General features: G+C 43.2%; 1 protein-coding gene across 2 annotated transcripts in view; it reads left to right on the forward strand.

Annotated features, from left to right (window-relative positions):
- Positions 1 to 877: 877 nt before the first annotated feature.
- Positions 878 to 22,571, forward strand: part of LOC123762679 (cysteine sulfinic acid decarboxylase) — a 28,481-nt gene continuing 6,787 nt past the window's right edge. Inside the window, exons 1-7 of one of the 2 annotated variants that reach the window (XM_045749351.2) lie at positions 895 to 1,072; positions 4,505 to 4,760; positions 11,672 to 12,046; positions 13,097 to 13,281; positions 18,822 to 18,928; positions 19,957 to 20,072; positions 20,225 to 20,476. In XM_045749351.2, the coding sequence (XP_045605307.1) occupies positions 4,752 to 4,760; positions 11,672 to 12,046; positions 13,097 to 13,281; positions 18,822 to 18,928; positions 19,957 to 20,072; positions 20,225 to 20,476 (1,044 nt within the window). In that variant the 5' untranslated portion in view covers positions 895 to 1,072; positions 4,505 to 4,751. Of the gene's footprint in view, positions 1,073 to 4,504; positions 4,761 to 11,671; positions 12,047 to 13,096; positions 13,282 to 18,821; positions 18,929 to 19,956; positions 20,073 to 20,224; positions 20,477 to 22,571 lie in introns of both variants that reach the window. The other variant, XM_045749352.2, reaches the window with a different exon arrangement.

The raw sequence follows: 22,571 nt of genomic DNA on the forward strand, positions 1-22,571 counted from the left end.
TTTGCAATTGGGCAACGTGCAATTTGATAACAGACAAGGTGCCATATGCAGACCTCAATTATGTTCAGTCGCGATAACCGAGCTCAAAGAAATGGGTGTAAATATTTGACGTATTGTCGGTGGTCAAAAACGGAAATAGAGCAGAGCCTATTATAACCTGGCAACTAGACAACAACAAAGCGAATGTATTAACCAAGCAGGGCCAGACAAGGCCACCCCCCCTGCCCCCCCCTCCCCCTCTCACCGGCTGAGATCATTTGGAAATCTGCACGTGAACACCATGTGACCAAGAGCACACGCACACACACCTTTACTCCTCGTCAAAACGTTGCCAGACCTTTTATTGCTTGCGATAATTGAGTGGCTTGAAGCACTCAATTAAAACTTCACTTGAAAAATTTACCTTACGCAGCTCTCCAAAGTATACCCTCAACAAAATATAATAATTGACAATACTATGAGGTCATCACAGCGTCTGAATTGGAATGTGACAAGCGAGTCTTGTAAACTGCCCCTTACTGATACCCAGGGCTTGAATGGCGATATTATTTTCCAAATAATAATTTTCCAATTGATGAACATATTTCAGTAACGCTAACGGCATACCATGTACACGTAGAACCACGGAACATTAAATATGCAACGTGTTCGAAAATATATACGAGAGGAAGGATATGGTTGTCAGTTATAAGGCAAGATTAACATATTATGACATTGTCTATTTGAAAGCAGAAATTAAACCACTCCCTAATTCAGGAAAAATACACGATAAGAATTAATATCTATAATGATCTATTTATCTTCGTGGGGATTTCCACCTTATCGTTGTTGTCAGAGTTAAACCTTGAGTTCTAATTTTGTAATTATTACAGTTTAAGTGTGTCAGTGAGCCACCATCCAATCCCAGAAGACTTGGGTATAGAGCGCCAATCATCTCTTAGAGCTCGTACGTGGTCTACTCCCGTCTGGGAGCCAGGCTACGCCACGCCCTCCCCGCGCCAGACACACACTTCTTCAACGCCTCCGACCCAAAGCGGCTGTGTTGCCATCACCGTCCTTTGAGGACTTACTAGTGAGTAGCTAACATACACTTTCTAATGTGTGTGTGTGTGTGTGTGTGTGTGTGTGTGTGTGTGTGTGTGTGTGTGTGTGTGTGTGTGTGTGTGTGTGTGTGTGTGTGTGTGTGTGTGTGTGTTTACCTAATTGTGCTTGCGGAGGTTGAGCTTCGGCTTTTTGATCCCGTCTCTCAACTGTCAATCAACTTTTGTACAGGTTTCTGACACTATTGAACTCTTATCATATCTACGATTGAAAAATATGTATTGAGCATACCTCCATCAGATCACTTACTAGTGCATAAATTTGTTAATTACTCTAACACTGATAACATTGTTTCTAATGTCACTGTTACTCATTTGCGTACTGAGTACGCAAATGAGTATTTAGTACGCGTACTAAATTTTCACATTTGTCCACTAGTGCGAATGCCACCCGTGTTAAATGGTACTTAATTGCCCTATCAATTCTACCTGATAATTTTGTATATGGTAATCATGTCTCCATAACTCTTAAATCCTGTCTTTCAACGACTTGAGATGATTTGCTTTCTATTTGTGCTTGCAAGATCGAGCTCTAGCTCTTGGACCTCGCTTTTCTAGCCGCCGGTTGTCTAATGCAATGACTCCTGACCTATTTGCTTATCATAACTGCTTTCAAAGTTATGCATGAAGTTTACTCCTGCTCCTTTGATGGGTGGAGACATACAATAATGGGAGACCTTGGACAAGGCGCTGGCCGCTAGTACCCGTCGAAGTCACTAGCTGGCGGCCTTCAGGTGAATTCAGGTAAACAAACACCTGCGTGGTGTGTGTGGCCGCGCATGTTGAAAGTGCTTCTCTGACATCTGTGTCTAGCTAACACTCGTATCCTATCCTGTAGTTCTGTCGTTTCCCAGTTTGAACAATACCTTTGTTCATCATGGTAATTCATCTCGATATTTTGTACGTTATCATATTATTGTTTCGTCTTTCCTTCAACGTGATGAGGTTGAGCCCCGTTAGCTCTAACAAAAGCCTTGTCGCATGTCTTTGTGCGTTTTCTATTTCTGGTTTGTTCTTTTTTAGGTGGAGGATTCAAAGCCGGAACTGCATACTCAAGAGTTGTTCTTATGTAGGTTGTATATGTTCTCTCGAGGCTTCTTGCTACTCGAGCAATTATGAACACTCATGGTCTGGTTGGTAGAACAACGGTCTCGTACTTTTTAGGCCATAGTTTGAAAAAGTATTTTGTATTCAAGTTCCGCAAGCCAGGTTTAGTGTTAATATTTCACCGACTTTATCATTCTCTTTCTTGAGGCTGTTTATCTTTTAACATGTGGTTTCTATTTTACCAGCTCCAATACTCATTCATTTGCATGTGTTAGGGTTGAAGTCAAGCAACCTTCTTTTCAATCACCGCTGAAGTGCATTCAATAATGTTCCGAATATATACATTCATGCTTGCCGTGGGTGCGCACGCCAATATGCACGGATGCGTGAGTGAGTGCTTACCATGTTGTTTGTTGTTATAGATTCAGCTACTCAGAACAAAACGCGTCCAAGTAGCACGGGCTATGGTGACCCCATGAGTGCTTACCAGACAGTGGTTAAGTCTTTATACCCAGCTTCGTAGTCTCGTTGCGTTTAAATTTACCTATACAGTGTTGTTTGTTCTGTCTAACCTTAAACATATGGCAGCTGTGTCAGACTTAGGCACAGCTGGGCAGTATAGAGGCTATACTGTACTTTTAAAGAACAGACACAAAAAAAATCCCCAGACAGTCCAACATGGATGAGTGGAGCTAACCAGATAACATGCGTCACCTGGAGGCGACATGGCCATAGAAAGGGAAAGTGTACTACACCTCACTATATTTGGGGCCCGTCTCTCGGCTACGGCCACATGTGAGTGGAAAGTTCCGTATGCTACGCAAACATTACATTGAAAAGTCCTTTTACATTATATTGAAAAGAATCGTGCTTTATATATTTATAAATAAAACAAATTATTTTATTATATATATATTAGTATATTTTGGTAGCAGCCTTTCTTGTAAACATATGTTGTTGAATATGACCGAAAAGGTAAGATTAATAATTCTAACACAAATTTTCTCAATGTTTCTTATGTTTTTCTTCACTGTCGATGGTAATTGAAATATTAATTATCCAAAATTCATTTTTATTTATTGTCTGACGCCTGAACGCGTTTCGTAATTTCTTATTACATTTTCAAAGACATATATATATATATATATATATATATATATATATATATATATATATATATATATATATATATATATATATGGGATGCCATATATATATATATATATATATATATATATATATATATATATATATATATCGTACCTAGTAGCCAGAACGCACTTCTCGGCCTACTATGCAAGGCCCGATTTGCCTAATAAGCCAAGTTTTCCTGAATTAATATATTTTCTCTAATTTTTTTCTTATGAAATGATAAAGCTACCCATTTCATTATGTATGAGGTCAATTTTTTTTATTGGAGTTAAAATTAACGTAGATATATGACCGAACCTAACCAACCCTACCTAACCTAACGTACCCTATCTTTATAGGTTAGGTTAGGTTAGGTAGCCGAAAAAGTTAGGTTAGGTTAGGTTAGGTAGGTTAGGTAGTCGAAAAACAATTAATTCATGAAAACTTGGCTTATTAGGCAAATTGAGCCTTGCATAGTAGGCTGAGAAGTGCGTTCTGGCTACTAGGTACGACATATATATATATATATATATATATATATATATATATATATATATATATATATATAATATATATATATATATATATATATATATATATATATATATATATATATATATATATATATATATATATATATATATATTAATAAGGTATTAGTGTATCAATGATCTTACTTAAATCGCCCTTAAACACTGATATACTAATACCTTATTAATATGAACAAATCCACAAGGGCCGTGACGAGGATTCGAACCTGCGTCCGGGAGCATCCCAGACACTGCCTTAATCACTGAGCTACAACAGGGTTAAAAGAGTTAACCCTGTCGTAGCTCAGTCGATTAAGGCAGTGTCTGGGATGCTCCCGGACGCAGGTTCGAATCCTCGTCACGGCCCTTGTGGATTTGTTCATTTGATGCATCACGTTAGTGTGATTGTGTGTGTGATCTTATTAATATCCCCATTTCTCATTAGACATTGTACCTCAATTCATATATATATTAGAATAGGCAAGGATGTTACATAATCACTGAATTACATAATAGTTAGTTTAGTTCATTTATTATGCACCCCATACCCATCTTGTGGGCAGTAGTGGAAAGGGTTACAGAGGCACATAATGGGCTCAGGGACTGAACCCCACAATTCATTTAGCTAAGCAAGTTACAATCTTGATGAGTAAATGGAAGGAACGTCATTATGTAATTCTAACATTCCTCCCAAAGCTGGGATGCCATCCTGCCTCAGCTGTGAGAGGCATGAGTCTACAATGACTACCAAATGGTCTCGCTGCAGCGTTGTCATGCAGTGGGACTCCAAGGCTAGATGTTTGAATCTCGTTAGAGTGAAGCCGAGTCATCACACAGTTGCATCTTGTGGACAGCTCCTTCCAATCTGAGTGGGCGCCGGTTTAGCATCATTGTTTTTCTGCAGAAATGACTAATCCTAGGTTCAGTCAATGAACCTACAGTCATGATCAAGGTGCGTCAGTTTTTGGTCTTGTCGGTGATATATAATACACCATATTTTCTACTGAGAATTCCGGAGTAACTGCAAACTCTGTAGCAACACGTGAAGCGATACCTGCCTTGTAGCGATACCTCTAACGATACTACTGTGGCGATGCCTCTGTAGCAAGACCTGTAGCAAGATAACAATGAAAATACTTGTTTTGTTCATGTGCGAGCCACGCGAGGTCAGTCCTGACCGGCGGGCAGTGCAGACGTGTGTCTGGGTCGCTCCTGGTGCGCCTTCCACACGGGCAAGCTGCTTGTGTCGCTACGGGCGGCCATCACACCCTCTCTGTGGGACTGTTCCTGAACAAATAGCCTGGATGTGTCACAACGGAAAGGTTGATGATATTCTTGAGAGATATAAGAATTTTGCACCAAGATTGTAATATTTTGTTGAATTATCTGCAGGTGTCTTGCAAATTGTCTATACAGTATACCTAGGTCATAAAAGTATTTGTGTGTACGTCTGATACCATACTACTTGTGAAGGAGGAAATGTATATGTTTACCTCTCAGAATGTTTGGTAATATGTTTATATGTGATGTGTGTCTATGTATATATTAACACGTTGTACTGAATGGGGTGAGAATAGCTTGAGCTACCTCATCCCTTTGTGTGTATTTTACCTCAATAAACTTATTTCAATTTCAATTTCTCTGTGAGCAGCCCGTCCTCCTGACGAAGACCCAAAAGTGATTCCATCCACCCGCCAAACCCCCTGTTTATGAATGAAAAACAGTTTACACACGACTCATAACTGATTTCTTTCGAACATTTCCGGAACAAGAGCTTCACTGACGAATTTTGCTCGAACCACAACGCTTTAAATGCTTCACCCACGTATTGCAAATGCAAATAATCGCCAACAGAACCTAAACACTTAACCTTAACTAACCTATGCCTATTTACACAATATGCTAATATATTATAATAATTTATATTTGAGAAAATTTCTGTTTTGAACGAACAACATGTAAAAATTTATAAATGCGTCTGTGGGGTCGACCGCTGGATGGAATGGACTTGAGTCGAGGACGGGTTGCCGTGAGTCATACCATGTCGATGAGGTGTGGAATGTGACATATTGGGCCCCTACACACCTCGCTTAAAGCGGAAGGAGTCCCTTGGACTTAAATTCAATTGTCATACTTTGAAATTGTCTGCACGACCATCTTTGAGGTAATACCATCAAGCTTGAGGAATTGGCTGACTTTCAAATGCTTCGCGGAAACAGGGTGGCGGTGAAGATTGAAAAATTTGTGACAGTGCAGGCGACGAGTCACAATAACGTGGCTGAAGTATGTTGACCAGACCACACACTAGAAGGTGAAGGGACGACGACGTTTCGGTCCGTCCTGGACCATTCTCAAGTCGATTGTCAACTTGAGAATGGTCCAGGACTTACCGAAACGTCGTCGTCCCTTCACCTTCTAGTGTGTGGTCTGGACAACATGTGTGACAATTTCTGAGTGTTTGGGGAAGTATGATGATGACCTTCTCTGTTTGCCCAATGAAAAAGGGTCGGTGCAAGTGATTTATTTGTGCAAGACGTTTATGTAAGTTCCAGTGAGGGATGCACCTTTTGATATGTTAAGTATCAAAAGGTGCATATTGCTATCTTACTTGCACAGTGAGGAAAAGTGGACAATGTCCGTCTAAATAAGCATACAGTCGGTGCAGCCAAGGGAATTGTCAATGTTACCAGAACAATGAAAATGGAACATAACTGAAATATTCCTTCATCGGTGTCAGTGGCGGGCCACAACATTAAATTTATTTACAATGGACGACTGAAAACTTGCTTTAAGTGTGGGCATAAGAGTCACTTTGCTGCCACCTGTCGAGTGGAGGCAACACACCGTATTTATTTTGTTTCCTGAAATTAACTTTCCCCCATTACCAGGTACTCGCTTAGTTGTACTCGCCTAGATCTGCTTGCGGGGGATTGAGCTTCGGCTCTTTGGTCCCGCATCTCAACTGTCAATCAACTAGTTCATTTCGATTAATTCAAATTAATGTATTAATTAATGGTCTGGTCAGAAATGCATTTCACCTTTGTAAACGCACATTAATGACACTGTAAAAGGACACTTGTCCTACACTGTTTATGTGAGACAGACGTAAATCTGTGTATTTATGTATAATGGTTAGATTAACATTTTAAAAGCACAATAATTACCATCTGTGGTTGATTGTACAGTAAATCACTGAACTATATGTTTAACAGATCTCTAACCCTGTCCATGGAGGACGGACGAAAACGTGTATACGCTGGTTAGCATTGTAAATGTGTGGCCACGTGCGTGGTAGTGAAAAACAAAACCAATGTGGTGTACTGGTCTACACGTGTGGTTCAGGCAGTGTACCTGAACCTGCACAAACAGGTAATTGCTGCAGTACTCGGCGGAGTGGATGATGCAGCCCAAAACTGTCAGTGAATGGATTATGGATAATAATCCATTGACCTCTTCAACGGTGACCTAATATAGATTCAAAATATAACTTATTTAAAAATATTCTAAGCAAAGCACAGGAACGTAGTATACCATACAAATTGAGTAGATCGAATACTTATGACCCAAAATGAATAACAAAGGATCTGAAGAACCTTATACCAGCTTCGGACCTCAGGAGGTCCGAAGTTGGGTGGTTTGGTTACAGTTCAACTTAAGTTACAACTCAGCTGCAGTATACATACCCCCAGTGAGCATGACTTCCGTAATAAGGCAAATAGGACACTGGGATTTATTAATCGAAGCGTCAGTAACAAGACACCTGGTGTTGTTCTTCAGCCATATCCTGCTCTGGTTAGGCCCCATTTAGATTATGCAATTCAGTTTTGGTCGCCGTACTATAGAATGGATATAAATTCACTTGAACGTGTCCAGCGTAGGATGACAAAGTTAATGCCCCCAAATTAGGAACCGTCATATGAAGAAAGACTAACAAAGCTTAAATTGCATTCACTGGAAAGGCGAAGAGTTATGGGTGACATGATAGAGGTTTACAAGTGGGTGAATGGACATAACAAAAGGGATATTAATAAGATATTAAAAGTATCGAAACAAGACAAAACACAAAACAATGGGTATAAATTGGACAATGGGTGACATGATAGAGGTTTACAAGTAGATGAATGGACATAACAAAGGGGATTTTAATAAGGTATTAAAAGTATCGACACAAGACAAAACACAAAACAGCGGGTATAAATTGGACAAGTTTAGATTTAGGAAAGACTTGAGTAAATACTGGTTTGGTAACAGGGTTGTTGATTTGTGGAACCAATTACTTCATAACGTGGTGGAGATGGGGTCCCTCGATTGTTTCAAGCCTGGGTTGGACATATATATGAGTGGGATTAGGTGGTTATAGACACGGGAGACATCTCCCGTCACGCAGGGTGCAGTCGCACCTCCACAGATCTCCAGTATCAGCTCTTGATATTGGTAATGGCTCAAAAGGGTCACCACTTACGGGCTATTCATGCCCGTGCCACCTTTTGGGTGGCTTAATCTTTATCAATCAATCAATCTGGTTATAGATAGGAGCTGCCTCAAATGGGCCAATAGGCCTTCTGCTATAGTTACCTTTGTTCTTATGTAATGAGCTCAGTTCAATAAACAAGTCTATCGAGCACCACATGTACTGATCAACGATTAAACGTAACCTTTAACCTTGGTATATCGCTACCAAGGTGAACGTGGTGGCCAGATGTGTTCAATACCCGCGGCTCTTACTCCACGTAGTGTAGAGGAGCCGCGCTGGTGATAGTACTCTGTGCTGGGCTACGGTTGCCCACTGTAACCCATTGATTGTAAACCCATTGACTGTATAAGGTTTCCGAGGCCTTCCGAAAAGAATGCGATTCGCATTTTGTGATATTTGCTGCCACCAGTCACTGGTACATCTTCAGTCACCAGTCACCGGTACATCTTCAGTCACTGGTATTCGAGTCTTCGCTGCTCCAATTAGAGCGGCTGTGAGCGCGGCGGAGGGGCTGCTGGTGTGACTAAAGGAACGTAAAGGGAACCTATTATTAGAATGGGTACCTTGTTATCGCTGATAACGCCTGTACGTAGCAACGCTTGTTATGGTTCACATGCTAGTTTCTCTAGTGAAACTGGTCAGCGTATACAAAGGTCAACAAGATTAAATATAACGTTCACAGGTTGCAGCATGTGTGTGTGTGTACTCACCTAGTTGTGCTTGCGGGGGTTGAACTCTGGCTCTTTGGTCCCGCCTCTCACCGTCAATCAACTGGTGTACAGATTCCTGAGCCTACTGGGCTCTATCATATCTACACTTGAAACTGTGTATGGAGTCAGCCTCCACCACATCACTGCCTAATACATTCCATCTATTAACTACTCTGACACTGAAAAAGTTCTTTCTAACATCATTGTGGCTCATGTGGGTACTAAGTTTCCACCTGTGTTCTCTTCTTCATGTTCCACCCGTTCTAAGGAGCTTGTCTTTGTCGACCCTGTCAATTTCCCTGAGAATTTTGTAGGTGGTTATCATGTCTCCCCTTACTCTTTCTGTTTTCCAGGGATGTGAGGTTCAGCTCCCTTAGCCTTTCCTCGTAGCTCATACCTCTCAGCCCGGGACCAGTCTGGTGGCATACCTCTGAATCTTCTCTAACTTTGCCTTGTGTTTAACTAGGTATGGACTCCAGGCTAGAGCTGCATATTCCAGGATTGGTCTTACATAAGTGGTATACAGGGTCCTGAACGATTCCTTACATAAGTTTCTGAAGGCAGTTCTTATGTTGGCCAATCTAACATATGCCGCTGATTATATCCTTTTGATGTGGGCCTCTGGGGACAGGTTCGGCGTGATATAAACCCCCAGATCTTTCTCTCTATTTGACTCTTGCAGGATTTCACCTCCCAGACGGCACCTTGTGTTCAGCCTTCTGCTCCCTTCGCCTAATTTCATTACTTTACACTTTCCTCAGTTGTACTTTAGCAGCCATTTTCTAGACCATTCCTCCAGTTTGTCCAGGTCGTCCTGTAGTCTCTGTTTATCTTCATCTTTTTTCATTCTTCTCATAATTTTTGCATCATCAGCAAACGATCTGTAAAGATCGTAATCTGTAAAGATTACATCTTCCAGATGTAAACGATCTGGAAGATCGTTTACATATATTAGAAGCAGGATGGGTCCAAGTACAGAGCCCTGTGGGACTCCGCTGGTGACATCTCGCCACTCTGATGTCTCCCCCTTCACAGTTACTCGCTGTTTCTTGTTGCTTAGATACTCCCTTATCCACTGGATCACCTTACTTTTTACTCATGCCTGTTGCTTCAACTTTTGTAACAACCTTTTATGGGGTACTATGTCAAAGGCTTTCTGACAGTCCAAGAAAATGCAGTCTGCCCACCTCTTTCTTTCTTGCCTAATTTGTGTTGCTTGGTCATAGAATTTTATTAAACCTGTGAGGCACGATTTACCATCTCTGAACCCATGTTGGTGGTGTGTTACAAAACTATTTCCCTCCAGATGCTCTACGAGCCTTTTCCTCACGATCTTCTCCATCACCTTTCATGGTATACAAGTTAGGGAAACTGGCCTGTAGTTCAGTGCCTCTTGCCTGTCACCCTTTTTGTATATTGGGACGACATTGGCTGTCTTCCAACTTTCCGGAAGGTCTTTTGTTTCCGGTGACCTGTTATACACCATAGAGAGTGGCACACTTAGTGCTTCTGCACCTTCTGTTAGTATCCACGATGAGATTATGTCAGGCCCAACAGCCTTTGTCACATTCAGCTCCAACAGATTCCTTTGACCTCATCACTGGTGAGGTCAAATTCCTCGAAGGTTGTTTGGTTTGCCTCCTCATTTAGTGCTGGGGCTTCTCCTTGTTCTATTGCGAAGACCTCCTGGAATCTCTTGTTGAGTTCTTTATACGCCTTTTCATTCTCTGTGTATCTGTTCTCCCCTTTTCTCAGTTTCATCCCTTGTTCCTTCACTGCTGTCTTCCTCCTGGTGTGGCTGTGGAGCAGCTTTGGTTGGGTCTCAGCTTTACTCGCTATGTCATTTTCATACTGTCTCTCTGCTTCTCTCCTCACTCTGAGGTAGTCATTTCTGGCCCTCTGGTATCTCTCCCTACTCTCTAGTGTTCTGTTGTTCCTGTAGTTTCTCCATGTTCTTTTACTCAATTGCTTCACTTCCTTACCTTCCTGATTGAACCGTTATATTTTCTCATCTAGTCATATTTTCCTCTTTGGTAATTTAGTATTTTCCTCTTCCAATCCCTTTGATTTCCCTTATTTCTGAGTCATTCAGGGTGAATATCAGGTCGCGTCTAGCTGGTTCGTCATTGTCTCTCATTCTTGTGGGTCCCTTGACATGTTGGCTCAGAAAGTTCCTTGTTGCCACTTCCAAGAGTTTAGCTCTCCATGTATCTGCACCTCCATGTGGGTCCCCATTCTCCCAGTAATCTTTCCATAGTTGAAATGGCCCGTAATTAAAGAGTCTGGATCCATTTCTGCAGACAGCTGAAGTTGCTCTCTCTATTATATTATTGGTTGTGTGTGTGTGTGTGTGTGTGTGTGTGTGTGTGTGTGTTTCGCAATATATGTTGTTGAATGAGCTTCTTTTGGAGTATAATATATATTTTTTTCCGATCACTTCCCTTGTTTTGTTATAAGTCTGCCCTTGTAATATCCACATACATAAACACTATTCAACACAGCCTAGTAAAGCAGCACACAGACACAACTCATGAAGATAGACCCCACAAATTTACCATGAACTTTGAACCAAGTTACACAATTATCCCTCACGATGTTTTCAACCATCGGTAAAAGAATGTTTATAAAACACATACAAATTAACGATTCAGGTGACTATAATGAGGTGTGCTCCGGCAGGTGTCAGACGGAGGCAGTACGTGGACGATGAGCGGAGGTAGCAGCTGCACCCACCCAACTGTTCTCCCCAGACTGGGAGAACACGTGAACACGACAACTGCACTTAAACAATCCACCACAACCACCACCAACGGTTATATGAACGGTGGACCCACTGCGCTTAACAGCCACAAGAACAATGAATCTACTACGCTTAAACAACCCACCACCAACGGCTACGTGACATCAGAAACCAGTATACAGGAGGAGGACGGACTAGACGAGCGAGGGGCCCTGCTAAAAATAGTGCTAGACATCGTACTGAAGGCCAACCTCGTTACCGGCATCAACCCCACGGAAAAAGTTGTCGAGTTCAGACACCCCAAGGAACTAAAGGTGAGGCCTCTTCCTGAAGGTCATACAGTCTTGCGTCAGAGCTATTAAGCCTCTCTCCACTCCATCTTTCCTCAAGGTCATAAAGTCTTGCGTCATGCCAGGCTTAAGTCTCACCCCTCCACACCCTCTCCCTCTTCCGGGACGTCATATAAGGTAGTGAATCAATCTCTGGCAAAAGCCCCCCTCGCCCTCCATCTTCCTGAAGGTCATCAAGTGTAGGGTCAGCCCCTCACTTCAGCCCCCTCCTTCCTCTTCCTCGGCCTATATGCTTCTCTTAATATATGCCTATGTACTTTGCCAATCCATGTTTTATTTTCTTATTTAGCATAATTATAATTTAATGTTTCCGGCAGGTCCTTAATCTAATTTTTCCCTGGAATACGATCCGCCTAATCGTTTAACAACCAGGTACCCATTCACTGCTGAGTGAACAGAGGCTACAGTTAAGGATTGGCGCCTAGTCAATCCTCCCCGGCCAGGATACAAACCCAGGCCAAATCGCTCGCGAAGCACGGGGCAAGTGTGTTACCACTGCGCCATGGGGACATACATGCATACATACATACATACATACATACATACATACATACATACATACATACATACATACATACATACATACATACATACATACATACATACTTTGTTACCAGATTCCACTAGGTAATGGGTTTCACGATTTAGTCGGTTTAGCTAAGGCATGTCAAACTTATTATATTTTAGCACAGTCTCACTGGTTTTACAACCAGGCTCCAAATTACTGCTGGGTGAACTGTGGCGAATAGTTAAGGATCATACCCAGTCGACTTTCCTTGCCCAGGGCTCGAACCCAGGTAAAATAACTGGCGAAGCATGTTCGCGCCACTCCACGCAAGCAATTGCCTGTTGTATAAAACTACGAATCTCATTTGGCACTAGTGATCTGTTGTTATTTGAATTCCTTTGTATACAGCAAAAGGCAAGTTACCTACGGTAAAAAGGCAAGTTTCCTACAGTAAAAAGCAAGTTACATTGTTATAATAATGCACGTGTTTCCTCCCTTGGTGTCAGGAAGTGCTGCAAGTTGGGGTGGGGGTGAACGGGTGTTCCCAGGAGGAGATGGAGGCCGCGCTGGAGCAGGTTGTGCACTACAGCGTCAAGACTCAACATCCTCACTTCTACAACCAGTTATATGGAGGCATCGACGAGGTGGCGCTCACTGGAGCCTGGATGACAGAGGCGCTCAACACTAACCAGTAAGTGTTGCCTGCACATGCACTAGAATACAGTAAGCCAATTGTTATTACAGCTACCTGGGAGTACAGTATAGATGTCGTATACTCTTACCTGAGTCCTCTGTAATTGTTTGATGATGAACACTGAATTACTTTGTCACTTGTTCTCATTTAATGTTCTCTTACTTCAATTAAACTAAACGTTTTGAGCTTAAGGTCATATTCTCACCCTTGTCTAGTGGAACATCGATAAGTTAGGAATTCCCTTTCCCGTGCCATTACAGATCACCTGCTGATGAGAGTTTGTTTTATGGACTTGTATTAAGATACTAAGAGGTGCTACATGTATTCATAAATTGGAGAATACATGGGACAGTGCGCTGCTTAAATAGACGTCTGTGTAACTATTGTATAACAATCCATAGATTAGGAAAAGTTTTAATATTCTGAGGATTCTTCAAATATTTTTGAGAAAATTAGTTTAGTTTATTATATACCCCATATCCATTTTTTTTTTTTTTGAGATATATACAAGAGTTGTTACATTCTTGAACAGCCACTAGTACGCGTAACGTTTCGGGCAGGTCCCTGGAATACGATCCCCTGCCGCGAAGAATCGTTTTTTCATCCAAGTACACATTTTACTGTTGCGTTAAACAGAGGCTACAGTTAAGGAATTGCGCCCAGTAAATCCTCCCCGGCCAGGATACGAACCCATGACAGCGCTCGCGTAACGCCAGGCGAGTGTCTTTCCACTACACCACGGAGACTGGTAAACCCATCCTGTGGGTTGAAGTCGAAGAGGTTACAGAGGCACATAATGGGCCCAGGAACTGAACCCCAACATTTAGCTAAGCGAGTTACATCCTTGATACGTTAGTTACGCAATATAATGTATTTATTGTTATGTCAACATTAAGTCCGAGAACGACCAGAAGCACCGTCTTTAAACTAAGCAAGTTACATTTGTGGTGAACTAGTTTCATAATTTGATTTGCTTATGAAACCCTTCGCCCTCCATTGGGCGGCGGTGGAATGGTCACAGTCACCCACATTTACTATCTACAATTAGCAAACTGGGGATATTTGGCATTATTTTCTGGTTGTAGATCATTTTTAATTAAATATTTACATATTTCTTGAATATTTGTTATTGATTTGTCTCAAAATTTATGTATCTTATCACGCTCCATCACATAGTGACGTTTGTTTGTGATGTGTGTATATATTAACACGATGTACTGAACGGGGTGAGAATAGCTTGAGCTACCTCATCCCTTTGTGTGTATTTTACATCAATAAACTTATTTCAATAGTGACGCAAGGTGTGCGAATAATTTTGCTGCTACGTTTTCCATTTGGTCAGGTCTATGTCAGTAGATAATGCAGACTCGTAGAGATACTTTCAACAGAATCAAAGCCTAGCAGCAGTGACATCTAGGAGATTGCTGATTTTATTGGATGATCCATAGACGTGTGGCACGTCTTGTTTTAACTATTGTTTTATTCATTCTAGTACTCTGTCTTTTATCCCACGTGCTTTTAATTTCCTTGCCGTTCTTTCATGTGGTACATTATCAAAAGCTTTAGAGAAGTCCATGTATACAACATCAACTGGAGGTCCTTTCGTTACCGTGTCCAAAAATTATCTTAAATAGTTGAACTCATTTAAAGATGATAATCAGTTATAATTAATGTGTCAAGTTCGGAGACATGGATACATTTGAGCGTAAGAAGTATGACAAATAGCTCTGTCTGAAGGGGGAGAGGCCCAGTTGCTTATACAGATTCCCCAATCAAAATATGAACATCACGCATTGTCAGGACTCATTGTCAACTGCACTTCGAGCTGCACCTGTGGATTGGTGTAGGCAACAATCAGTGTATATGGCTTGAGAGAGGGAATGTTCTTTGAGCAGCATTAATGTGGCTTGAGGTGTAAGAAGAAAGCGATGCGCTCGCTGCAATATAAATTTATTTTATTGCAGTTACCCCAGTTTGCATATATTTTCTTTGGACTTTTTCTGAAGATAGAATACGCAACAGTTTATGGGATAACTAAACTAAATGTCCTGTCATGCCATTTTAGTACATCATGAAAGTGAATGAGATGCACTTTTTCATTTGATTTTTTTGTGGGTTACTCTCACAAAATTCGAGTTACTCTCGAATATGCGGAAAATCTGATCATTACTCGGGAAGCGACCCACAACAGTAGAATAACAGCGAAGTACCTATTTACAGAGTCGACTGCTAGCAGCCGTGGAGTGAGGACGTTTCTCGACCCTCCGTGGCTGTTGGAGTTGTTTGCTGTTTTGGTCGCCAGGTGGTGTGGGCGTCCCTGCCCTACCAGTTTTGTTGCCTGCCTGGCTGCGTTGACGTGGCAGTTCTGACATGGGGGGCCATCTTCCTCCTGTTCAGCGTGTGAACTCCGTGGGCCTGGAGTTCACTTGTAAGGCTGGTTATCCGACCATCGAGATGGTGATGTGTGACATGCTTCGTGTCCCGGTGGAAGCTGTTTACGGTGTGGAGCTAGTTACGGCCCATCGGGTTGTTATTAAGTTCGTGGGGGAGGACGAACACCGGAACTTCCTCCGTCGGTACGGGGGGCGTACGTTGCCGTTGCCAGACGATGCCGGCTCTGTGGCGATTTCGGACCGCAGTGGTGCCCTGACTTATGTCAGTATCCATGGTGCGCCCCTGGAATTCCCTGATGACCTCCTCCTGCAGGGGTTGGGTTGGTACTGTTGTCAGCGTGCGGGTGAACACGCTCTCCTCGGGGCGGTATGCTGGGAGGCGTACAAACATTCGCACGTTGGGGATGCGCCTGCGGTCGGATATACCTTCTTCTGTCCGGCTTATGGGATACTACGTCCGGGTGTATTATGCCAGGCAGCCTCGTACCTGTTTCCGGTGTGGCCTGTTGGGGCATCAGGCTGCTGGGTGCTCTGAGGCCCCTGCTGCTCCTGTCAACTTGTTCCGCGACGAGGATTTCCCGCCGCTCCCTCTGGAGGCAGTCTCCGGTGATGTTGACGAGGTGGTGCGCGTCCCGTCTGCTGCTGCAGCTTCCCCGGCGGCGCCTGCCGTTCCTCCGGTTCTTGAGGTACCATCGGTTGGTCTGCCTGATCCTGTCGCTGTCCCAGCTGCTCCCGTGGGCCTTCCTGGAGCTCCCTGTGTGACGTCGCTGTCTTCTCCCTCGTCTTCTGATGCTGCTCCTGGCCCTGTGTCCGTGACTCGGGTCCCGGATGTGCTTGGTGCTGGGGTGGCTGCGGAGCCTCCTGCTGTGTGTGGCCCGGTTCCTCCTGTGGTAGAGGCTGCTGCCGTCCTGGCGTCGGTTCCTTCGGCTCGTGGTACCCGTGTTTCTGGGTCACTTACCGGCTCGGACGATATCCGGCCGGTGCCCAAACGATCCCGGCGTTCGTCTTCTTCCTGGGCCGACGTTGGTGACTTCAGTGACTGTGGGGCTTCGGGTGTTGACAGTGTGGATACGGATGAGTCGATGTCTCCGCGGTTCGTGGTGGCGGAGGTCCATGTGCCAGCCGGTGCTGGTGCCTGTGTCTCGGACGTGCCTTCGGTTCTTTCTCCGCCGGGGGACTCTCCACAGTGGGGGGTGGTGGCTTCCGCTGCCAGGGATGGTGTTGACTCTGGTGCTGGGCGTGGCCTGGTGGTGACGTTACGGAAGGATGCGCGCCGTTCCCTGCTGTCGTCTGGTGGTGTGCCCGGGGCCGCGGGTACCCCTGTGGTGCGGGTGCGCGTTGGGGCCCTGGGGGACGTGTTGCCGGCGTCTGTGATGCCACCGGGTCACTGGTCGAAGATTGCCGAGTTACTGCTGTCTGACGGACCGGAGTGCTTTCGTGGGGGGCAAGTTCCCTTCCTGTGGGGGCGAGTAGCGACTTCTCGCCTCGTGAGTTCTACCATCTGGGTCCCCAGTTTGCAGGTGTTTGTTGCCCCAGTTCCGGGTGTTATGGCGTCCCCGGTGGATGGACGAGACCCTTGGCAATGGGTGCTCTGGGAGGCGTTCAGTGTAAGATTCCCGCGGGCCAAGTTCCCGGGCAAGTATGTGCTCTGATTTCTTGTGTATTTGCTCTATGACATGCTGTGTGCCCTTCTGGCTGTTTGCTTGCCCTGTTATGTTATGTGCTTCTGCCTCTCCCTTTGTGCGTAGCTTTGCCGTGTGGCATATTAGTTTCTAGTGCTTGGCGTCACTCGTTTAGCGTTTTGGCTTGGCATTTCGCCTTTCCTGGCTTTGCGATTCACCCTTCACGGGTACGCCGGGGCGCATCCGATCCCACGATCGTCGTCGCCCCTAACTCAACAACAACAACAACATACCTATTTACTTGAATTATTATGAATTATTACTGCTAGGTAAACAGATTCATAGGGTGTAAGGACGCCCAGCTGTCTCGCCCCGTCTGTCCTACACAGGTGGGTACAGGAACAGACAACTGCTAACTTCTGTTAGCAGGTTGACAATTTTCCCATCCTATAGCTCAAACCCTTAAAAATACTTTCTTAAAATATACAGAACGTGATGCAGTGGTTAATTGACTGTTACATTATACAATCTGCATTTAATAAAGCCACTAATACGCAAGGCGTCGTGCGCCAGTAATCCTTTTATGTTTATCAAGGTTCTCCTGGCCTTGATCCTTGCCCAGGCAGCCCATCCTTCTTGAGGTTATCTTGAGATGATTTCGGGGCTTAGCGTCCCCGCGGCCCGGTCCTCCACCAGGCCTCCTTTTTTGTTACACACATCCCCAGGAAGCAGCCCGTAGCAGCTGTCTAACTCCCAGGTACATATTTACTGCTAGGTGAACCCCCATCAGGGTGAAAGAAACTGCCCATTTTTTCCGCCTCCTCCGGGGGTCGAACCCGAACCTCAGGACTACGAATCCGAAGCCCTGTCCACTCAGCTGTCAGGCCCCAGAGGAGGCTCTGCGTCCTAACGTTTCGCAACGTCAAGAAACTGTCGCGCTAAAGTGCCCTCTGCTAACCTACCAAAGGACCCAAAACAGAAAATGGGGCAATATATCAATTTTGTGAGCCGCTACCATTTTCTAGTAAGAAGATTTTTGGCCTTAGGTAAATATGCGTCAAAATGCGTTTCTGTCTCTTTTAGAGGACGGGATTGGCCAGGATACAACTCACAAGTCTACTCTACTAGTCCCCGGGTACCAATTTAATGCTAGGTGAGCAGAACCATCGGGTTTAACAAGAGTCCCCCCCATGGCGTAGTGGTAAAACACTCGCTCGGCGCTTCATATATATATATATATATACATATATATATATATATATATATAATATATATATACACACAAGTTAAATAATATTTATATTTTAACTATATTTTTACGTTACACATATTCATAGGCTGCCATAATTACTGTAAGATTATCCTCAAAACAATTACATAAATATATAATTATGCATATCTGTGAAAATAAGCTAATCAGCCAAATACTCACTGTACTCTAAGATCATCATATTAGTTTGTGTGAATGAGAAAGACGAGTGGTGGAGTATTGGTGTTCCTATCAGCTGTGTTTTCTTCACAGGTACACGTTCGAGGTGGCCCCGGTGTTTATGTTGGTGGAAGATTACGTCATCTCCAAGCTGGCCAACCTTTACGGATGGCCCAATGGTGACGGTATCTTCGCTCCTGGTGAGACCAGCCTCCTCACACTCCTACCCTTCTCCTTCCCCCTCCCCCCATCCCTTACATACATACACACACACACACACAGTTTAGATTTGATAGAGCCTAATAGGCTCAGGAACCTGTACACCAGTTGATTGACAGTTGAGAGGCGGGACCAAAGAGCCAAAGCTCAACCCCCCGCAAGCACAACTACGTGAGTAAAACTAGGTGAGTATACATTTTTTTTTTTTTTTTTTTTTTTTTTTTTTTTGAGATATATACAAGAGTTGTTACATTCTTGTACAGCCACTAGTACGCGTAGCGTTTCGGGCAAGTCCTTAATCCTACGGTCCCAGGAATACGATCCCCTGCCGCGAAGAATCGTTTACATACATTCACGGCCGAGTGGCAAGCGCTCAGGGGTTGCAGACCTAAGTGCCCGGGTTCGATTCCCTGCCCAGGCAGTTTCTTATTCCTGATGGTCCTGTTCCGCTAGCAGTAAATAGGTATCTTGGAGTTAGACAGATACTATGGGCTGTATCGTGGGGATGTGTATGTGAGCGAGAGACAAATATGTAGTAGATATGATTGAGGACAACCGACGGTTAGAAAGATGGGGCCCAAGAGCTAGCAGTTTGATCCTGCAGGAACAAACAGTGAATACACATACACATGTTCACACTATTCATCCAAACATTCACTCGCTAGTCGTCCAAACATTCACTCCCTCCCTATATCTCCTTACACATCCTTACATCTAAACGCAAATAAATCAATATGTAGAGTACAGTGATCGCACTAAACGATCCAACACACGCCTAGGTCCCAGGAAGTTTTGACTCCGGTATGGACTCTGGCATATATATAATCTGAGAGAGATTCCAATCATTCCTCCTTGAAATGACATTAATCACCCATATTTTGCACTGGCATATGTTTAATATAACGAATGAAATAAGTAATAACCATCCAAGTGGTTGGTTGTAATCAGTAAAGGCGAGACTCGAGTGTGGTCAGTTGTGTGGATAGTGACCAGGAACCCTGACTTACAGGTGGAAGCTTGAGTAACATGTACGGTATGGTGATGGCCAGATACAAGAAGTATCCAGACGTGAAGAGGACCGGAGTGTTTGGCCTCAAACCCCTCGTGGCGTTCACCTCAGATCAGGTTTGTATTGTTCCTCTCTCCAGCTGTCTGTCATTAGCTCAATACATTCCTAGCTACAGCTGTTTGTCTAAATACAGTACAATAACGATATGTATATTTGTGAATCCTTCAAAAAGCGTATTGCCGTGAAAAAGAGATGCATTACTCCACAGGGACATTATTCAGTGAGCAAGGGCGCCTCGTGGCTGGGTGTTGGGATGGACAATGTTGTAAGTGTTGCTTCAGACAGTCAGGGGAGGATGAAGGCGGAAGAGCTGGTGAAGGCTGTTGCGGCAGCGAGGGAGAGGGGCGCTGAGCCCTTCTTCGTCAACGCCACGGCTGGCACCACCGTCCTCGGGGCCTTCGACCCTCTTCAAGAGCTGGCCGATGTATGCCACCAGGAAGGTCTCTGGCTCCACGTTGACGTAAGTACCTTCTTGATTACATTAGTTGACTTTAATGGCTTATTATTAAAACTTAATTTGCTTACAATCTAGGTGGCTAAACCAACTTTAATTTTTATAGCTATCAGAACTTATAAATACTTAGTACCTCAGTAATTATGCAGCTAACTTTAATAGTTTACTGCCATTAAAACTTGTTATCTCAAGGACTGCAATAGCTAACTTTAAATGTACACGCTTCTGCATCCTCAAAATATTTACTGCTATTAAGACTTAAATGACTTTAGCAACTGGACTGTCACCAATGTTCATAATATGCCATATAATATTCCCATAGTCCATAATGTTCCCAGTACATCTCTCACCTGTTATTTCAATTACATTAGAACATAATAATTAAGCAGAAGGTCCATTGATCCATACGAAGCAGCCCTGTCCGCCCAATCTCAGTCGTATGTATAACCTACGTTTGAAACAATCCAGCGATCCCTCGTCTATTACAACACATCCTCCTAAAATGATAATACCTATATCAACTAATTGGTCAAACATCCCAATCCAACATATACTGCTGAACCCCCAAAAGTTCACGGTTTGTACTACTTAATTACCCCAAAAGCATTCGTTTAAATATGTAATGTAACCAAAGCACCTAACCTAACCAGTAAGAGCAGTCCAAGGCCTAATGCCTAATATAGTACATATATATGCTATTCTAGACCTGGAAATGTTTAACATTGGGATTTAGCGTTTTCTTGGACTATAAAATTTGTAGTACAGAACGTGAACTTTTTTGTGTCCAGCAGTACATACTCGACCAAATTGTTACTATAACTATTATAATTGAATGAGAATGGGTTGTCTATTATGTTAACCGGTAATTTATTCCATAAATCAAACAACCGTTTCCAAACCAGTATTTACCCAGGTCTTTACTGAATCTACACTTATCCAATTTATGTTCATTGCTTTGTGTTCTATTTTGAATTGGTATGTTTAACACCTTTCATCTCTGTTATACCCTTTCATCTATTTATATATTTCAATCATGTTATCATGTTTCTCAAACGCTTCCTCACACTATACAGTTCAGTAAAAAAAAATCAGATTATTCTTAATGAATTTCTTTTATTTATAAAAAGGCATTGTTGGTTTAACAAACTTCAAATCAGATACAGTATACATTAGTGAAAAATCACCTTTTAAAGTCTATTGAACTATATGATGAAATTGGTTTTGTTTTTATACCACAGACGTGGCCACACATTTACAATGCTAATCAGCATATATACATTTTCTTCTGTCCTCCATGGACAGGGTTAGAGAAGTGTTAAACATATAGTTCAAGGGTTTATTGAACACTCAACCACAGAAGGTGATTCGGTGCTTTTAAAATGCTAATCTAACAGTAATACACAGATTTACGTCTGTTCTACATAAACAGTGTTCGAGGTGTCTTTCTACATAGTGTCATTAATTTGCGTTTTCAAAGGTGAAATGCAGTTCTGACCAGCTTCCACATATCCTGTATACACATACATACATATATCTAGATTTAAATTGTTTAAATAATTTAGAGAAATCTTACGTTCTATAAAAATGTAAGAAAAAGAGAAAAAATATTTTTCTCTATTTTTCTTACTATAGAAAAATATAAATTTACTATAGAAAAAACCTGTCTTACCGTTTCTGTTCCATTTTTTGAGACGAGCGCTAATTGCATAATCACTCTACCAATGCATTGTAACCACAACTCCGAAGCAGCGAAGGAATCTTTCTTATAGTGTGTGTGTGGAAGCCTAGTGTGTGGTGCATGTGTGGGGTGTGGGAGCCTAGTGTGTGGTGCATGTGTGGGGGGTGTGGGAGCCTAGTGTGTGGTGCATGTGTGGGGGGTGTGGGAGCCTAGTGTGTGGTGCATGTGTGGGGTGTGGGAGCCTAGTGTGTGGTGCATGTGTGGGGTGTGGGAGCCTAGTGTGTGGTGCATGTGTGGGGTGTGGGAGCCTAGTGTGTGGTGCATGTGTGGGGGGGGGGGTGTGGGAGCCTAGTGTGTGGTGCATGTGTGGGGTGTGGGAGCCTAGTGTGTGGTGCATGTGTGGTGTGTGGGAGCCTAGTGTGT

Source organism: Procambarus clarkii, chromosome 27 (assembly GCF_040958095.1).
Source record: "Procambarus clarkii isolate CNS0578487 chromosome 27, FALCON_Pclarkii_2.0, whole genome shotgun sequence".
NCBI lineage: Eukaryota > Metazoa > Arthropoda > Malacostraca > Decapoda > Cambaridae > Procambarus > Procambarus clarkii.